This window comes from Nomascus leucogenys, chromosome 10, assembly GCF_006542625.1.
Source record: "Nomascus leucogenys isolate Asia chromosome 10, Asia_NLE_v1, whole genome shotgun sequence".
Classification (NCBI taxonomy): Eukaryota; Metazoa; Chordata; class Mammalia; order Primates; family Hylobatidae; genus Nomascus; species Nomascus leucogenys.
In genome coordinates, this window is record NC_044390.1 from 62091497 (window position 1) to 62108336 (window position 16840).

At 47.0% G+C, this 16840-nt stretch overlaps 1 protein-coding gene across 1 annotated transcript in view; it reads left to right on the plus strand.

Annotated features, from left to right (window-relative positions):
• The window catches only part of MUC16 (mucin 16, cell surface associated), a 132472-nt gene that overhangs the window by 63110 nt on the left and 52522 nt on the right, over positions 1–16840 (plus strand). The window contains exons 17-38 of the mRNA XM_030821778.1: positions 702–832; positions 1054–1121; positions 1729–1901; positions 2251–2286; positions 2545–2610; positions 3324–3448; positions 3684–3751; positions 4364–4536; positions 4865–4900; positions 5160–5225; positions 6162–6286; positions 6525–6592; positions 7550–7722; positions 8038–8073; positions 8332–8397; positions 9356–9480; positions 9734–9801; positions 10698–10870; positions 11198–11233; positions 11490–11555; positions 12674–12798; positions 13031–13098. Of these exons, the coding sequence (XP_030677638.1) occupies positions 702–832; positions 1054–1121; positions 1729–1901; positions 2251–2286; positions 2545–2610; positions 3324–3448; positions 3684–3751; positions 4364–4536; positions 4865–4900; positions 5160–5225; positions 6162–6286; positions 6525–6592; positions 7550–7722; positions 8038–8073; positions 8332–8397; positions 9356–9480; positions 9734–9801; positions 10698–10870; positions 11198–11233; positions 11490–11555; positions 12674–12798; positions 13031–13098 (2071 nt within the window). The remainder of the gene's footprint in view (positions 1–701; positions 833–1053; positions 1122–1728; positions 1902–2250; positions 2287–2544; positions 2611–3323; positions 3449–3683; positions 3752–4363; positions 4537–4864; positions 4901–5159; positions 5226–6161; positions 6287–6524; positions 6593–7549; positions 7723–8037; positions 8074–8331; positions 8398–9355; positions 9481–9733; positions 9802–10697; positions 10871–11197; positions 11234–11489; positions 11556–12673; positions 12799–13030; positions 13099–16840) is intronic.

The following is a 16840-nucleotide window of genomic DNA, read 5'->3' on the forward strand; positions in this document are numbered from 1 at the left end:
TGGTGATGGTAGAGGAGGTTATGCTGGTAATTATGATGTATTGAGTGTGATGATGATAGCGATAGTGTTGCTGTTTATAATGATGATAGTGGTGATCTTGATGATGGTGGTGGTGATGTTGATGACAATGATGATGGTGATGAGAATGATGCAGGTGATGGTGGTGGAGGTTGTGATGGTAATGATGTTGTACTGAGTATGATGGTGATGATGATGGTGGTAGTGTTGCTGTTTATAATGATCATGATAATGATAGTGTTGATGTTGATGGTGGTGGTGATGTTGATGACAATGACGATGATGGTGATAAGGAGGATTCAGGTGATGGTGGTGGAGTTATGATGGTAATGATGATGTGTTGAGAGTGATGATGTTTGCGGTGGTCATGATGGGGATTATCATGGTGGTGATGATGACAATAATGATGGTGATGGTGACAATGATGGTGATGGTGACGATGATGATAATAAAATCAACAGAAAATGTCAGACAGTATTGAGCAATAAATATTCACCAACAGCTATGCTCAGCATCTACTATTATATAATATACTTTTATAAAAATAAATTGTCTTATGATAAGCAAGGGAGGCATGGAAAATATTTTGTCACTCAATTTAAATTCTGCATATATTGAAAGATAAGTCTATTGCAAACTCCTATTTTCTCTGCTTTGAACATAGTGTTTATTTCCCATTCCAGTTATAGCTGCTGGCCCTCTCCTGGTACCATTCACCCTCAACTTCACCATCACCAACCTGCAGTACGGGGAGGACATGGGTCACCCTGTCTCCAGGAAGTTCAACACCACAGACAGGATCCTGCAGGGTCTGGTGAGAGCCCCACCCACTTTACTCCTGCCCCGTCCCAGATACATCATCTGTGCCAGGGCTATGGAAGAAGATCGTATCCATCTCACCCTTGCCCACAAAAGATGCAAGCCCTGCTCACTGAGGCCAGCCATGCCCACTGGTGCCTGCTCCACCCACCTGACTTCTGCCCCACACACATGCACCTTAGCCCTCCTACTCACTTTCCTCTCCCTCCTCCACAGCTTGGTCCTATATTCAAGAACACCAGTGTTGGCCCTCTGTACTCTGGCTGCAGACTGACCTCTCTCAGGTGAGACCTTAGAAGATCCAGCCTGGCTGCCCCAATTGTTCCCACTCCAGTAGATTTTGCACGGCTTCCTTGCTGCACCTCATAGGGATATCCTCACCAAAAGGGGAATTCAGGAGTCACTGGCTTTAGGACCAATGTGTTTCCTGATAGTAACACCCCCACACCTCACCTCAACAGGGAGAATCTGCATGGTCCATCATCAGGATTGAGCCTCTATCCTGATCATCCCTCTGAATTCCCTGCCCCTCCCTTTCATTTAGGTGTTAAATTCTGTCCCCAGAATTTCTCTCAAGACAATCATGCCTCATCCAAGTGCTTTCATCCCCATTTCCAGCCCTTCACTGGTCTCAAGTCTGGGCTCTCCTGTCCCCATGCTATGAGAATGCAGGTTTCACCTTGCACTTTTATAAGCATGGTTGTATCTGTGACTCTGCCCACAGTCCCGAGCAAACCAGTCCCAAGCAAACTCAGAGAATCTAAGTGTAGCTTCTCACCTCTTTCCCAGGTTTCTCATTTCCTCTGGTTCCTTACTGTCTTTCCATCAGCAGTCTCAAGACACAACCTAGGTAATCTTTTCATAATCATTCTCCCCACCTACCTTCCCCAGGTCCGAGAAGGATGGAGCAGCCACTGGAGTGGATGCCATCTGCACCCACCATCTTGACCCCAAAAGCCCTGGACTCAACAGAGAGCGGCTGTACTGGGAGCTGAGCCAACTGACCAATGGCATCAAAGAGCTAGGCCCCTACACCCTGGACAGTAACAGTCTCTATGTCAATGGTGAGCAGCTGTGATGTGGTTGAAGTCTTTTCCTTCTAGAGTCTGGGAAGAATCTAATCTCTGGCTTGAAGTCACACTCCCTGCCTGGCCATTGAATATTCTGTCATGTGCTGTACATGGAATGACTAAGTTCTGTACTTCACAGTTTCTTCATTGTCGTGAGCTGTGTTCCCTCAGGGCGCTCTTCCCTGTTGTGAGGATACTGATAGGAATTCTTTAATGGCCCCAGTCCCGTGAAACTCATTGTCCCATGAAACTCATTTAATTGCATCGGGATTGCCATGACCCTTATTGTGTCCCTCATATCTCCTTAACGCTTACCAAGTCTCCTCCCTCCTTCTCTATGCAGGTTTCACCCATCGGACCTCTGTGCCCACCACCAGCAGTGAGTATTCAACTCATGTCCACATGCCCCTGATCCTACATTAAGTGGAGCAGGAGCTGCCCCTCCTCTTAAACCCATAAGTCCTCCTCTTGAGCAAAGGAGCTGGGAAGGCAGAAGTTATTGAAGCTCCCTTCCACCCCAGCTCCAAAGACAGGCCCAGCTCATGCCCACATGCAGCAGACTTCATAATAGTCTACCCTCTTGCCATTTCTGCCATAAGATTATTTTCTGCTTTCACTGATGAGGACTTTTTCTCAGCTCCTGGGACCTCCACAGTGGACCTTGGAACCTCAGGGACTCCATCCTCCCTCCCAAGCCCCACAAGTAAGTACCAGTCAATGGCATCTCCCTTAGATTGTGACTGATGAGTGTGAACATCTGTGCCATTTTCACTCAAATGAAAATGAAAAATCATAGTAAATCTAGTGATACTGAGTGAACCAAAAAAATTTATTAGCCACTTACAGTGTACCAGACCTTAGAGATACAAGGAAAACAAAACCAATAAAAGCACCTCTGCCCTCAGTGAGCTTGTATTCATGTGATGGTGATGGTGGTGGTGGTTATGATAGTAACAACGACATGTTGAGTGTGATGATGATTGATGATGATGGTGATGCTGTTGATGATGATGGTGGTGATGTTACTGGCAGTGATGATGATGAACAGAAGGATATTGTCAGTGATGGTTGTGAAGGTTATGATGGTAATGATGATGTGTGGAGTGTGATGATGATGATGATGGTGCTGCTTATGATGGTGAAAAAGATAGCAACAATCATGATGGCTAGCCATCATAAATATAACAGATAACATCAGACAATATTGAGCACTGAATATGCATGATTAGCTGTGCTCAGCATCTAACTACTATTATATAACATACTTTCATAAAAATAAATTGTATTATTATAGGCAAGGGAGACATATATATTTTTCTCTCAATTTAAATTTTGCACATGTTTAAAGATAAGTCTATTCTAAACCCCTATTTTCTCTACTTTGAACATAGTGTTTATTTTCAATTCCCACTACAGCTGCTGGCCCTCTCCTGATGCCGTTCACCCTCAACTTCACCATCACCAACCTGCAGTACGAGGAGGACATGCATCGCCCTGGCTCCAGGAAGTTCAACACCACGGAGAGGGTCCTGCAGAGTCTGGTTAGTGCCCTGCCCTCCTCACTCTGCCAGCCCCAGATATCCAGTCCCTTCTACAACATCCATGCCAGGGTGATGAAAGAAGATAGCACCAACTTCACCCCTTCCCCCCAAGAGATGCAAGCCCCACCCACAGAGACCAGCCCTGCTCATTGATGCCTGCTCCACCCACCTCACATCTGCTCCTACACACACACACCTTAGCCCCATTACTCACCTCCCTCTCCCTCCTCTACAGCTTGGTCCTATGTTCAAGAACACCAGTGTCGGCCTTCTGTACTCTGGCTGCAGACTGACCTTGCTCAGGTGAGACTTTAGAAGAGCCAGCCTGGGTGCCCAATTGTTCCCACTCTAAAAGACTTTGCACTGCTTCCTTGCTGCACTTCCTAGGAATATCCTCACCAAAAGGGGAATTCAGGAGTCATTGGCTTGAGGACCAGTTGTTTCCTGATAGTAACACCCCCATGCCCCACCTCAACATGCAAAATCTTCATGGTTCATCATCAGGATTCTGACACTACCCTGATCACCCATCTGAATTCCCTCCTTTCCCTGCCCCTCCCTTTCATTTAGTGTTAAATTCTGTCCCCAGAATTTCTCTCAAGATAACCATGCCTCATCCACATACATTCATCAGCCTTTCAAGCTCATCACTAGTCTGAAGTCTGGGTTCTCCTGTTCCCATGCCATGAGAATGAAGATTTCACCTTGCACTTTGATACAAATTATTATATCCATGACTCTGCTTGCAGTCCCAACCAAGATAGTGGTCTGTGTACTCAGATAATCTAAGTGTGGCTTCTCACCTCTTTCCCAGGTTTCTCATTTCCTCTGTTTCCTTGATATGTTTCCCTCAGCAATCTCAAGACAAGTTCTAGGCCATCTTTTCATTGTCATTTCCCCTCCTACCTTCCTCAGGTCCGAGAAGGATGGAGCAGCCACTGGAGTGGATGCCATCTGCACCCACCGTCTTGACCCCAAAAGCCCTGGAGTGGACAGGGAGCAGCTGTACTGGGAGCTGAGCCAGCTGACCAATGGCATCAAAGAGCTGGGCCCCTACACCCTGGACAGAAACAGCCTGTATGTCAATGGTGAGCAGCTGTGATGTGGTAGGAGTCTCTTCCTCCTGGCTGTGCAACCTCTGATTTCTGGCTTGGGGGCACACTCCCTGCCTGGCCATTGAAAATTCTGTCATATGCTCTCCATGGGATGACTAAGTTCTGGACTTCATGGTTTCTTCATTATCATGAGAGGCATTCCCTCTGGGCACTCTTCCCGTTGTGAGGATGCTGATAGGAAATCTTTAATGACCCCTGTCCCATGAAACTCATTTAATTGCACCAGGGTAGCCCTGAACCCTATTGCATCTCCCACATCTCCTTAACTCTTACCCAGTCTTCTCCCTCCTTCTCTATGCAGGTTTCACCCATCAGACCTCTGTGCCCACCACCAGCAGTGAGTATTCAACTCATGTCCACATGCCCCTGATCTTACATTAAGTGGAGCAGGAGCTGGCCCCTCCTCTTAAGCCCATAAGACCTCCTCTTGAGCAAAGGAGCTGGGAAGGCAGAAGTTACTCAAGCTCCCCTCTGCCCAAGCTCCAAAGACAGACCTAGCTCAAGCCCACATGCAGCAGACCTTATAATAGTCTACCCTCTTGCCATTTCTGCCATGAGAGTGCTTTCCACTTTCACTGATGAGGACTTTTTCTCAGCTCCTGGGACCTCCACAGTGGACCTTGGGACCTCAGGGACTCCATCCTCCCTCCCCAGCCCTACATGTAAGTACCAGTCAATGACATGTCTACTGGGTCATGCCTGATGAATGTGAACATCTGTGCCATTTTCACTCAAATGAAGATGGAAAATCATAGTAAACCTAGTGATACTGAGTGAACCAAAAAAATTTATTGGCCACCTACAGTGTACCAGACCCTAGGGATACAGCAAAGAAAATAAAACCAATAAAAACATCTCTGCCCTCAGTGAGCTTGTGTTCATCTGATGATGATGGTGGTGGTGGTAGTTATGATAGTAATAATGACATGTTGAGTGGGATGATGTTGATGATGGTGATGCTGTTGGTGATGGTCACGCTGTTGATGATGGTGGTGGTGATATTATGGATGATGATGGTGATGGACTTGAGGATGTTGCCAGGGATGGTTGGGAAGGTTATGATGATAATGATGATGTGTTAAGTGTGATGATGATGATAATTGTGGTGATGCTGTTTATGATGGTGACCATGGTACTGATGATATTGATGTTGGTAGTGGTTATGTTGATGACAATGACAATGATGTTGATGAGGATGATGCCAGTGATGGTTGTGGGGTTATGATGATAATGACGATGTGTTGAGTGTGGTGATGATAATGTTTGTGGTGGTCGTGATGGGGATTATTATGGCAGTGATGATCATTAATAATAATAGTGATGGTGACAATGATAGCAAGGATGATGATGGCAATAAAGATAATAGATAACATCAGACAGTATTGAGCACTGAATATGCACCAGGAGCAGTGCTCAGCAACTAAATACTGTTATAGAATGTATTTTTGTAAAAATAAATTGTATTGTTATAGGCAAGGGAAGCATGGTAAATATTTTGTCACTCAATTTAAATTCTGCATATGTTTAAAGATAAGTCTATTGCAAACTCCTGTTTTCTCTACTTTGAACATAGTGTTTGTTTCCCACCTCCACTGCAGCTGCTGGCCCTCTCCTGGTGCCATTCACCCTCAACTTCACCATCACCAACCTGCAGTATGAGGAGGACATGCATCACCCAGGCTCCAAGAAGTTCAACACCATGGAGAGGGTCCTGCAGGGTCTGGTTAGTGCCCCACCCTCCTCACTCTGCCCCACCCCAGACAGTCAGTACCTCCTACATCATCCATGCCAGGCGATGGAAGAAGCTCACACCCACCTCACCCTTGCCCCAAGAGATGCAAGCCATGCCCATTGAAGCCAGCCCTGCTCACTGATGCCTTCTCTGCCCACCTGACTTCTGCCCTACACACCCACACACACAACTTAGCCATCCTACTCATCTCCTTCTCTCTCCTCCACAGCTTGGTCCCATGTTCAAGAACACCAGTGTCGGCCTTCTTTACTCTGGCTGCAGACTGACCTTGCTCAGGTGAGACCTTAGAAGATCAAGCCTGGCTGCCCCACTTGCTCTCACTCCAGTAGACTTTGCACCGCTTCCTTGCTGCACTTCCTAGGGATATCCTCACGAAAGGTGGAATTCAGGAGTCACTGGCTTCATGACCAATGTGTTTTCTGATAGTAACTCCCCCACACCCCACCTCAACAGGGAGAATCTGCATGGCCTATCATCAGGATTGAGCCTCTACCCTGATCATCCCTCTGAATTCCCTCCTGTCCCTGCACCTCCCTTTCTTTTAGGTCTTAAATTCTGTCCCCAGGATTTCTCTCAAGATGATCATGCCTCATCCACAGGCTTTCATCCCCATTTCCAGCTCTTCATTGGTCTCAAGTCTGGCGTCTCTGTCCCCATGCCATGAGAATGCAGGTTTTAACTTGCACTTTTTTATTTTATTTTATTTTATTTTATTTTATTTTATTTTATTTTATTTTATTTTATTATTTCATGTTGAAACGTAGTCTCACTGCACACCAGGCTGGTCTCAGCTCACTGCAACCTCCGCCTTCCATGTTCAAGTGATTCTCCTGCCTCAGCCTCCCGAGTAGCTGGGATTACAGGCACTCGCCACTATACCCAGCTAATTTTTATATTTTTTGTAGAGACAGGGTTTCACCATGTTGACCAGGCTAGACTTGAACTCCTGACGTCAAGTGATCTGCCCGCCTTGGCCTCCCAAAGTGCTGGGATTACAGACATGAGGCACTGTGCCAAGTCACTTTGCACTTTTATAAAAATTCTTGTATTCATTACCCTGCTTGCAGTTCAAAGCAAGCCAGTAGTCGGTGCATTCAGAGAATCCAAGTGTGATTTCTCACCTCTTTCCCAGGCTTCTCATTTCATCTGGTTCCTTGCTGTCCTTTCCTCAGCAATCTGAAAACCCTTCCTAGTTAATCTTTTGATTGCATTCCTTCCACCTACCTTCCCCAGGCCTGAGAAGAATGGGGCAGCCACTGGAATGGATGCCATCTGCACCCACCGTCTTGACCCCAAAAGCCCTGGACTCAACAGAGAGCAGCTGTACTGGGAGCTGAGCCAGCTGACCAATGGCATCCAAGAGCTGGGCCTCTACACCCTGGACAGGAACAGTCTCTATGTCAATGGTGAGCAGATGTGTTATGGTTGGAGCCTCTTCCTCCCTACTGGGCAGACTCTAATCTCTGGCTTGGGGGCCCACTCTCTGCCTGGCCATTGAAAATTCTGTTATGTGCTCTACATGGGATGACTAAGTTCTGGACTTCGTGGTTTCTTGGTCATCGTGAACTGCATTCCCTCAGTGCATTCTTCTCTGTTGTGAGGATGCTGATAGGAAATCTTTAGTGGTCCCTGTCCCATGGCACCAGGGTAGCCATGATCCCTATTGCGTCCCCCACATCTCGTTAATCCTTACACAATTTCCTCCCTCCTTCTCTATGCAGGTTTCACCCATCGGAGCTCTGTGGCCCCCACCAGCAGTGAGTATTCAACTCACGTCCTCATGCCCCTGATTCTACACCAAGCAAAGCAGGAGCTGCTCCTCCTCATAAACCCATAAGTCGTCCTCATGAGCAAAGGAGCTTGGAAGGCTGAAGTTATTGAAGCTCCCCTCTGCCCCAGCTCCAAAGACAGACCCAGCTCAAGCCCACATGCAGCAAACCTCATAATAGTCCCCTCTCTTGCCATTTCTGCCATGAGAGTGCTTTCTGCTTTCACTGATGAGGACTTTTCCTCAGCTCCTGGGACCTCCACAGTGGACCTTGGGACCTCAGGGACTCTATCCTCCCTCCCCAGCCCCACAAGTAAGTACCAGTCAATGACATGTCTATTACAGCATGCCTGATGAGTGTGAACATCTCTGCCATTTTCACTCAAATAAAGATGGAAAATTATAGTAAATCTGGTAATAGTGAGTGAACCAAAAATATTTGTTGGCCACCTACTGTGTACCAGACCCAAGGGATACAGCAAGGAAAACAAAACCAATAAAAATGTCTCTGCCCTCAGTGGGCTTTTTTATTCATGTGATGATGATAGTGGTGGTGGTGCTAGTTGTTGATGGTGATGATGATCATGATCATGATGATGATCATGATGGTAATGCTGTTGGTGGTGGTAGTTGTGCTGTTGATGATGATGATGATGATGATGATGACGATGATGATGATGATGATAGTGATACTGTTGATGATAATGGTGTTGATGTTGCCAACCATGAAGATGATGGATATGAGGATGATGTCAGTGACGGTTGTGATTTTAGTGATGATGATGGTGGTGGTGGTGGTGCTGTTTACGATGATGATGATGAAACTGGTGATGTTGATGACAATAACAATGATGGTGATGAGGATGATGCCAGAGATGGTCATGGGGTTATGATGATAATAGTGATGTCTTGAGTGTGGTGATGATGATGTTTGTGGTGGTCATGGTGGGGATTATTATGGTGGTGGTGATAATAATAACGATTGTGATTGTGACAATGATAGCAATGATGATGATGGCAATAATAAAGATAAGAGGTAACATCAGACAATATTGAGCACTGAATATGAACGAAGAGCTATGCTCAGCATCTAACTACTATTTTATATAATATCCTTTAAAAAATATATTCTATCACTGAAGGCAAGGGAGGCATGGTAAATATTTATTTTGTCAGTCAATTTAAATACTGCCTATATTTAAAGATAAGTATATTGCAAACTCCTATTTTCTCTTCTTTGACATAGTATTTATTTCCCCCTCCCACTACAGCAGCTGTTCCTCTCCTGGTGCCGTTCACCCTCAACTTCACCATCACCAATCTGCAGTATGGGGAGGACATGCGTCACCCTGGCTCCAGGAAGTTCAACACCACAGAGAGGGTCCTGCAGGGTCTGGTTAGTGCCCCGCCGTCCTCACTCTGCCCTGACCCAGATACTCAGTGCCTCCTATAACAACCAAGCCAGGGTAATGGGAGAAGAAGGTACCCACTTCGTCCTTGCCCCCAGAGATGCAAGACTCACCCACTGAGGCCAGCCACGCCCACTGAAGCTAGCCTCACCCACTAGGCCCTGCCTCACTCACCTTATTTCTGCACCCACACACAGGAACCTTAGCCCTCCTACTCACCTCTCTCTCCCTCTTCCACAGCTTGGTCCCTTGTTCAAGAACTCCAGTGTCGGCCCTCTGTACTCTGGCTGCAGACTGACCTCTCTCAGGTGAGACTAGAATAGCCAGCCTGGCTGCCTCAATTATTCTCACCCCAGTAGACTTTGCACATCTTCCTTTATACGCTTCCTAGGGATATCCTCACCAAAGGCGGGATTCAGGAGTCACTGACTTCAGGACCAGTGTGTCTCCTGATAGTAACACCCCCACACCCCACCTCAACAGAGAGAATCTGCATTGTCCATCATCAGGATTGAGCCCCTACCCTGGTCCTCTGAATTCCCTCCTTTCCCTGCCCCTCCCTTTCATTTAGGTATTAAATTTTGTCCCCAGGGTTTCTCTCAAGACAATCATGCCTCATTTCCAGCTCTTCACTGGCCTCAAGTCTGGGCTTTCCTGTCCCATGCCATAACAATGCAGGATTCACCTTGCACTTTTTTTTTTTTTTGAGACAGAGTTTCACTCTTGTTGCCCAGGCTGGAGTGCAATTGCACAATCTCGGCTCACCACAACCTCTGCCTTCCGGGTTTAAGCGATTCTCCTGCCTCAGCCTCCCGAGTAGCTGGGATTACAGGCATGCACCACCACACCCGGCTAATTTTGTATTTTTAGTAGAGACAGGGTTTCTCCATGTTGGTCAGGCTGGTCTCGAACTCCTGACCGCAGGTGATCCACCTGTCTCAACCTCCCAAAGTGCTGGGATTACAGGTGTGAGCCACCACACCCAGCCTCACCATGCACTTTTATCAAAACTGTTGTATTCATGACTCTGCTCACAGTCCCTAACAAGCCAGTAGTCTGTGCACTCAGGGAATCTAAGTGTGGCTTCTCACCTCTTTCCCAGGTTTCTCATTTCCTCTGGTCCCTTGCCATCCTTCTCTCAGCAATCTCAAGACCCGTCCTAGGTAATCTTTTCATTGTCATTCTCCCCACCTACCTTCCCCAGGTCTGAGAAGGATGGGGCAGCCACTGGAGTGGATGCCATCTGCACCCACCACCTTAACCCTCAAAGCCCTGGACTGGACAGGGAGCAGCTGTACTGGGAGCTGAGCCAGATGACCAATGGCATCAAAGAGCTGGGCCCCTACACCCTGGACCAGAACAGTCTCTATGTCGATGGTGAGTGGCTGTGATGTGACTGAAGTCTCTTCCTCCTTGCTGAGCAGCCTCTAATCTCTAACTAGAGGTCACACTTCCTGCCTGGCAATTGAAAATTCTGTCATGTGTTTTACATGGGATGACTAAGGTCTGGACTTCATAGTTTCTTTATCACCGTGGACTGTGTTCCCTCAGGGCATTCTTTGCTGATGTGAGGATGCCGATAGGAAATCTTCAAATGCCCCGTACCATGAAATTCATTCCTTGCACCAGGGTAGCCTTGACCCCTATTTGGTTGCCCATGTCTCATTAACCCTTACACACTCTCCTGCCCCCTTCTCTATGCAGGTTTCACCCATCGAAGCTCTGGGCCCACCACCAGCAGTGAGTATTCAACCCCTGTCCACATGCCCCTGATTCTACACCAAGCCGAACAGGAGCTACCCCTCCTCATAAACCCATAGGTCCTCTTTTTCACCAAAGGAGATACGAGGGCAGCAGTTACTCAAGCTCTGCTCTGCCCCAGCTCCAAAGACTGACCCGTCTCTAGCCACACAAGCAGCAGACCCCATAGTCTCCCCTCTTGCCATTTCTGTCATGAGAGTGCTTCCTGCTTTCACTGATGAGGACTTTTTCTCAGCTCCTTGGACTTCCACAGTGGACCTTGGAACCTCAGGGACTCCATTCCCCGTCCCCAGCCCCACAAGTAAGTACCAGTCAATGGCATCTCTGTTAGAGTATGCCTGATGTAAACATCTGTGCCATTTTCATTCAAATAAAGATAGAAAATCCTAGTAAGTCTAGTGATAGTGAGTGAACAAAAAAAATTAATTGGCCACATACAGTGTACCAGACCCTAGGGATACAGCAAGAAAAATAAAACCAGTAAAAACATCTCTGCCCTCAGTGAGCTTCTGTTTATGTGATGATGATGATGATGATGATGATGATGGTGGTGGTTATGATATTAATCATGATATGTTGAGTGGGATGATGATGATGGTGATGGTGGTTCTGTTTATTTATTTTTATTTTTTATTTTTTGGGGTGCTCTTTATGATGGTGATGATGAGACTGGTGATGTTGATGAAAATGACAATGATGGTGATGAGGATGATGCCAGTGATGGTCATGGGGTTATGATGATAATGATGATGTGTTGAGTGTGGTGATGATGATGTTTGTGGTGGTCATGCTTGGGATCATTATGGTGGTGGTGATGATAATAATAATGGTGATGGTGACAATGATAACAACAATGATAATGGCAATAAAAAAGATAACAGATAACATCAGACAATAGTAAGCTCTGAATATGCACCAAGAGCTACACTCAGCATCTAACTACTATTATAAAACATCCTTTAAAAAATAAATTATGTCGGGCTGGGTGTGGTGGCTCACATCTATAAGCTCAGCACTTTGGGAGGCCAAGGTGGGCGGATCACAAGGTCAAGAGATCAAGACCATCCTGGCCAACATGGCAAAACCCTGTCTCTACTAAAAATACAAAAATTAGCCGGGCATGGTGGTGCACACCTGTAGTCCCAGCTACTTGGGAGGCTGAGGCAGGAGAATCGTTTGAACCCAGGAGGTGGAGATTGCAGTGAGCCGAGATTGCGCCACTGCACTGTAGCCTGATGACAGAGCGAGACTCTATCTAAAAAATAAATAAATAAATTCTGTCATTATAGGGAAGGGATGCATGGTAAATATTTATTTAGTCATTCAATTTAAATGTTGCACATGTTTAAAGATAAGTCTGTTGCAAACTCCTATTTTCTCCACTTTGAACATAGTGTTTATTTCCCCCTCCCACTACAGCTGCTGGCCCTCTCCTGGTGCCATTCACCCTCAACTTCACCATCACCAACCTGCAGTATGAGGAGGACATGCACCACCCTGGATCTAGGAAGTTCAACAGCACAGAGAGGGTCCTGCAGGGTCTGGTTAGTACCCTGCCCTCTTCACTCTCCCCTGCCCCAGATACCAAGCCCCTCGTACAACATCCACGCCAGGGCAATGGAAGAATATCGCACCCACCTTGCCCTCATCCCCAGAGAGGCAAGCCTCAGCCACTGAGGCCAGCCACGCCCACTGGTGCCTGCCCCACCCACCTCACTTTTGTCCCCACACAGCGACCTTAGCCCTCCTACTCATCTCTCTCTCCCTCTTCCACAGCTCAGTCCCTTGTTCAAGAACTCCAGTGTCGGCCCTCTGTACTCTGGCTGCAGACTGACCTCTCTCAGGTGAGGCTAGAATAGCCAGCCTGGCTGCCCTAATTATTCTCACCCCAATAGACTTTGCACATTTTCCTTTATACACTTCCTAGGGATATCCTCACCAAAGGTGGAATTCAGGAGTCACTGGCTTCAGGACCAGTGTGTTTCCTGATAGTAACAACCCCACACCTCACCTCAACAGAGAGAATCTGCATGGTCCATCATCAGGATTGAGCTCCTACCCTGATCATTCCTCTGAATTCCCTCCTTTCCCTCCGTCTCCCTTTCCTTTAGGTGTTAAATTCTGTCCCCAGGATTTCTCTCAAGACAATCATGCCTCATCCACGTGCTTTCATCCCCATTTCAAGGTCTTCACTGGTCTCAAGTCTGGGCTCTTTTTTCTCATGAGAATGCAAGTTTCACCCTTGCACTTTTATGAGAATTGTTGTATCCATGACTCTACTCACGGTCCCAAGCAAGCTGGTAGTCTGTGCATTCAGAGAATCTAAGTGTGGCTTCTCACCTCTTTCCCAGGTTTCTCATTTTCTCTTCTCCTTTGCTGTCCTTCCATCAGCAATCTCAAGACCTGTCCTCGGTAATCTTTTCATTGTCATCCCCCCAACCTCCTTTCCCCAGGCCCAAGAAGGATGGGGCAGCAACTGGAATGGATGCTGTCTGCCTCTACCACCCGAATCCCAAAAGACCTGGGCTGGACAGAGAGCAGCTGTACTGGGAGCTGAGCCAGCTGACCCACAGCATCACTGAGCTGGGCCCCTACACCCTGGACAGGGACAGTCTCTATGTCAATGGTGAGCAGCTGTGATGTGGTTGGACGCTCTTCCTCTCTGATGGGCAACCTCTACTCCCTGGCTTGAGGTCACACTCACTGCCTGGCCATTGAAAGCTTGACCATGTTGTCTATATTTGATAGTTGACATCAGAATGTCATGGTTTCTTCTTTATGTTGGAGACTGGGTCTACCCTCAGCGTTTTCTTCCCTGATGTGAGGGTCCTGATAGAAAACCTCCAGCAGCCCCGGTTCCATTTCACCAGGGTAGCCCTGACCCCTATTTTGTTATCCACCTCTATCTTAACCTTACTCAGTTTACTCCCTCTTTCTGTGCAGGTTTCACCCATCAGAACTCTGTGCCCACCACCAGTAGTGAGTATTCAACTGATAATCTCATGCCCCTGATTCTACACAAAGAAGAGCAGGAGCTGACCCTCCTCCTTATAAATCCATAGCTCCTCTTCTTAAGAGAAGGAGCCGGGAAGGCAGAAGTGATTCATCCTCCCTTCTGCCCCAGCTACAAACTGATCTAGGTCAAGCCCCATATGCATCAAGTTTCATAATAGTCTTACCTGCTGGCATTTCTGCCATGAGGGTACTTGCTTCTTTCACTGATGAGAGCTTCTTCTCAGCTCCTGGGACCTCCACAGTGTACCAGGCAACCAATGGGACTCCATCCTCCCTCCCCGGCCACACAGGTGAGCACCAGTCAGTCAATGATACGAGTCGATGGTGAGTGTCTGCATCTCTGTCATTTTCATGCAAATTAATATTAAAATCATAGCAAATCAAATCTAGTGTTGCTGATGCAACTGACACACTTTATTGAGCACCTGCTCCGTGCCAGGCCCATGGAATATGGCAGGGAATACAAAAGAGATAAAAATGTCTTCCTTCAGAGAGCTTATATTCTTGTGATGATGAGGATGATAAAGGTGATGGTGATGATGGTTGTGGTGATGGAGATGATGATGATATGATGGAGATGACTATAAAGATGGTGATGCTGCTGATGATGTTGGTGATGGTCATGATGATTGTGGAGATGGTGAGGAAGATGATGGTGATAATGGTGGTGCTGGTTATAACAGGAATGATGATGTGATGGTGGTGATGTGATGATTGTGGTGATAGTCGTGATGTTTGAGATGACTGTGGTGATGATGATGAGAATAATGAAGATGATGACGATGATGATGATGATTGTGTTGGTGGTTATCCTGGTAATGATAATATTATGATGGTGCTGGCGGTAGTGAGGCTGATTATGATCACTGTGGTGGTGATGGTGATGAGGATGGTGGTAGTGGTGGGGCTGATGTTGATGGTGATGAAAGTGTTGATTTCCGTGGTAACAACTATGGTTATGTTGCTGACGAAGGTGGCAATAACAGAGGTAAAAAGTAACATCTGACATTATTGAGCACTGAATCCACACCAAGCGCTATGTTCACCATCTAATTACAATTATGTAATACGCTTCTTTATGAAAAACTTCTATCATTGTAGTCAAGAGAGGCATGAAAATCTTTTATTTTTCATTCACATTAAATGCTGTAGAATACGTTTAAAAATAAGTCTATTGCGCCCAGGTGCGGTAGCTCATGCCTGTAATCCCAGCACTTTGGGAGGCCGAGGCAAGCAGATCACAAGGTCAGGAAATCAAGATCATCCTGGCTAACATGGCGAAACCCCATCTCTACTAAAAATACAAAAAATTAGCCAGGCATGCTGGTACGCACCTGTATACCCAGCTACTCGGGAGGCTGAGGCAGGAGAATCGCTTCAACCCGGGAGGCAGAGGTTGTAGTGTGCCGCTATTGCACCACTTCATTTCAGCCTGGGCTACAGAGCGAGACTTCTCTCAAAAAATAAAAAATAAATATATTGCAAACTGTTACATATTTCTCTACTTTTGAACATAGTGTTTATTTCCCAACCCCTTTACAGCCCCTGGCCCTCTCTTGATACCATTCACTCTCAACTTTACCATCACCAACCTGCATTATGAGGAAAACATGCAACATCCTGGTTCCAGGAAGTTCAACACCACGGAAAGGGTTCTGCAGGGTCTGGTAAGAGCTCCACCACCTTACCAGTCCCGCTTATATCACCCACGCCAGGGCCATGGAAGATCTCACCCACCACTCCTAGGCCCCAGAGATGCAAGCCCCGCCTACTGATGCCGGCCTCTCCTACCTCATGTCTGACTCATCCCTACACCTCAGCTCACCCACTTACCTTCCTATGCTTCCTCCACAGCTCACGCCCTTGTTCAAGAACACCAGTGTTGGCCCTCTATACTCTGGCTGCAGACTGACCTTGCTCAGGTGAGACCTTAGAATTTCCAGCTTGGCTTCCCCAGTTGTTCCCAGGCCCAAGAAGTTTGTTCAGCTTCCTTCCTTCCCTACAAGAGGATGGCCGCAGCACAGATAGAATTCAGGAGGCACTGGCTCCAGAACCAATTTGTCTCCTGATTCTACCACCTCCCACATCAACTGACAAATTCTTTGGAGTCCATCAGCAGGATTGAGCCCTTACCCTCATCACCTCTCTAAATTCCCTCCACCTCCCTTTCCTCCAGTTGTTAAACTCTGTTCCCAGAATTTCTCTCCAAACAAACATGCCTCATCTGCTTGCTTTCACCCCTAACTCCTGTTCTTTTCCTATCTCAGGACTGAGCTCTTCTTTCCCCATTGCTGTGAGAATGCAGGTTGCACCTTGTGATTGCATAAAAATCCTTGCATTCATGACTCTGCTCACAGTCCCAGGCTGGCAGGGAGTCAAAGCGCTCAGGGAATCAAAGTGTGGCTTCTCTCACTTCTGTACCAGGCTTCTCAATTCCTCTGGTGCCTTCCACCCAGCAAGCTTCAGGACCCCTCCCTAGGCAATCCATTTATTGCTATTCCCCAATCTTACTCTCCCCAGACCTGAGAAGCATGGGGCAGCCACTGGAGTGGACACCATCTGTACCCACCG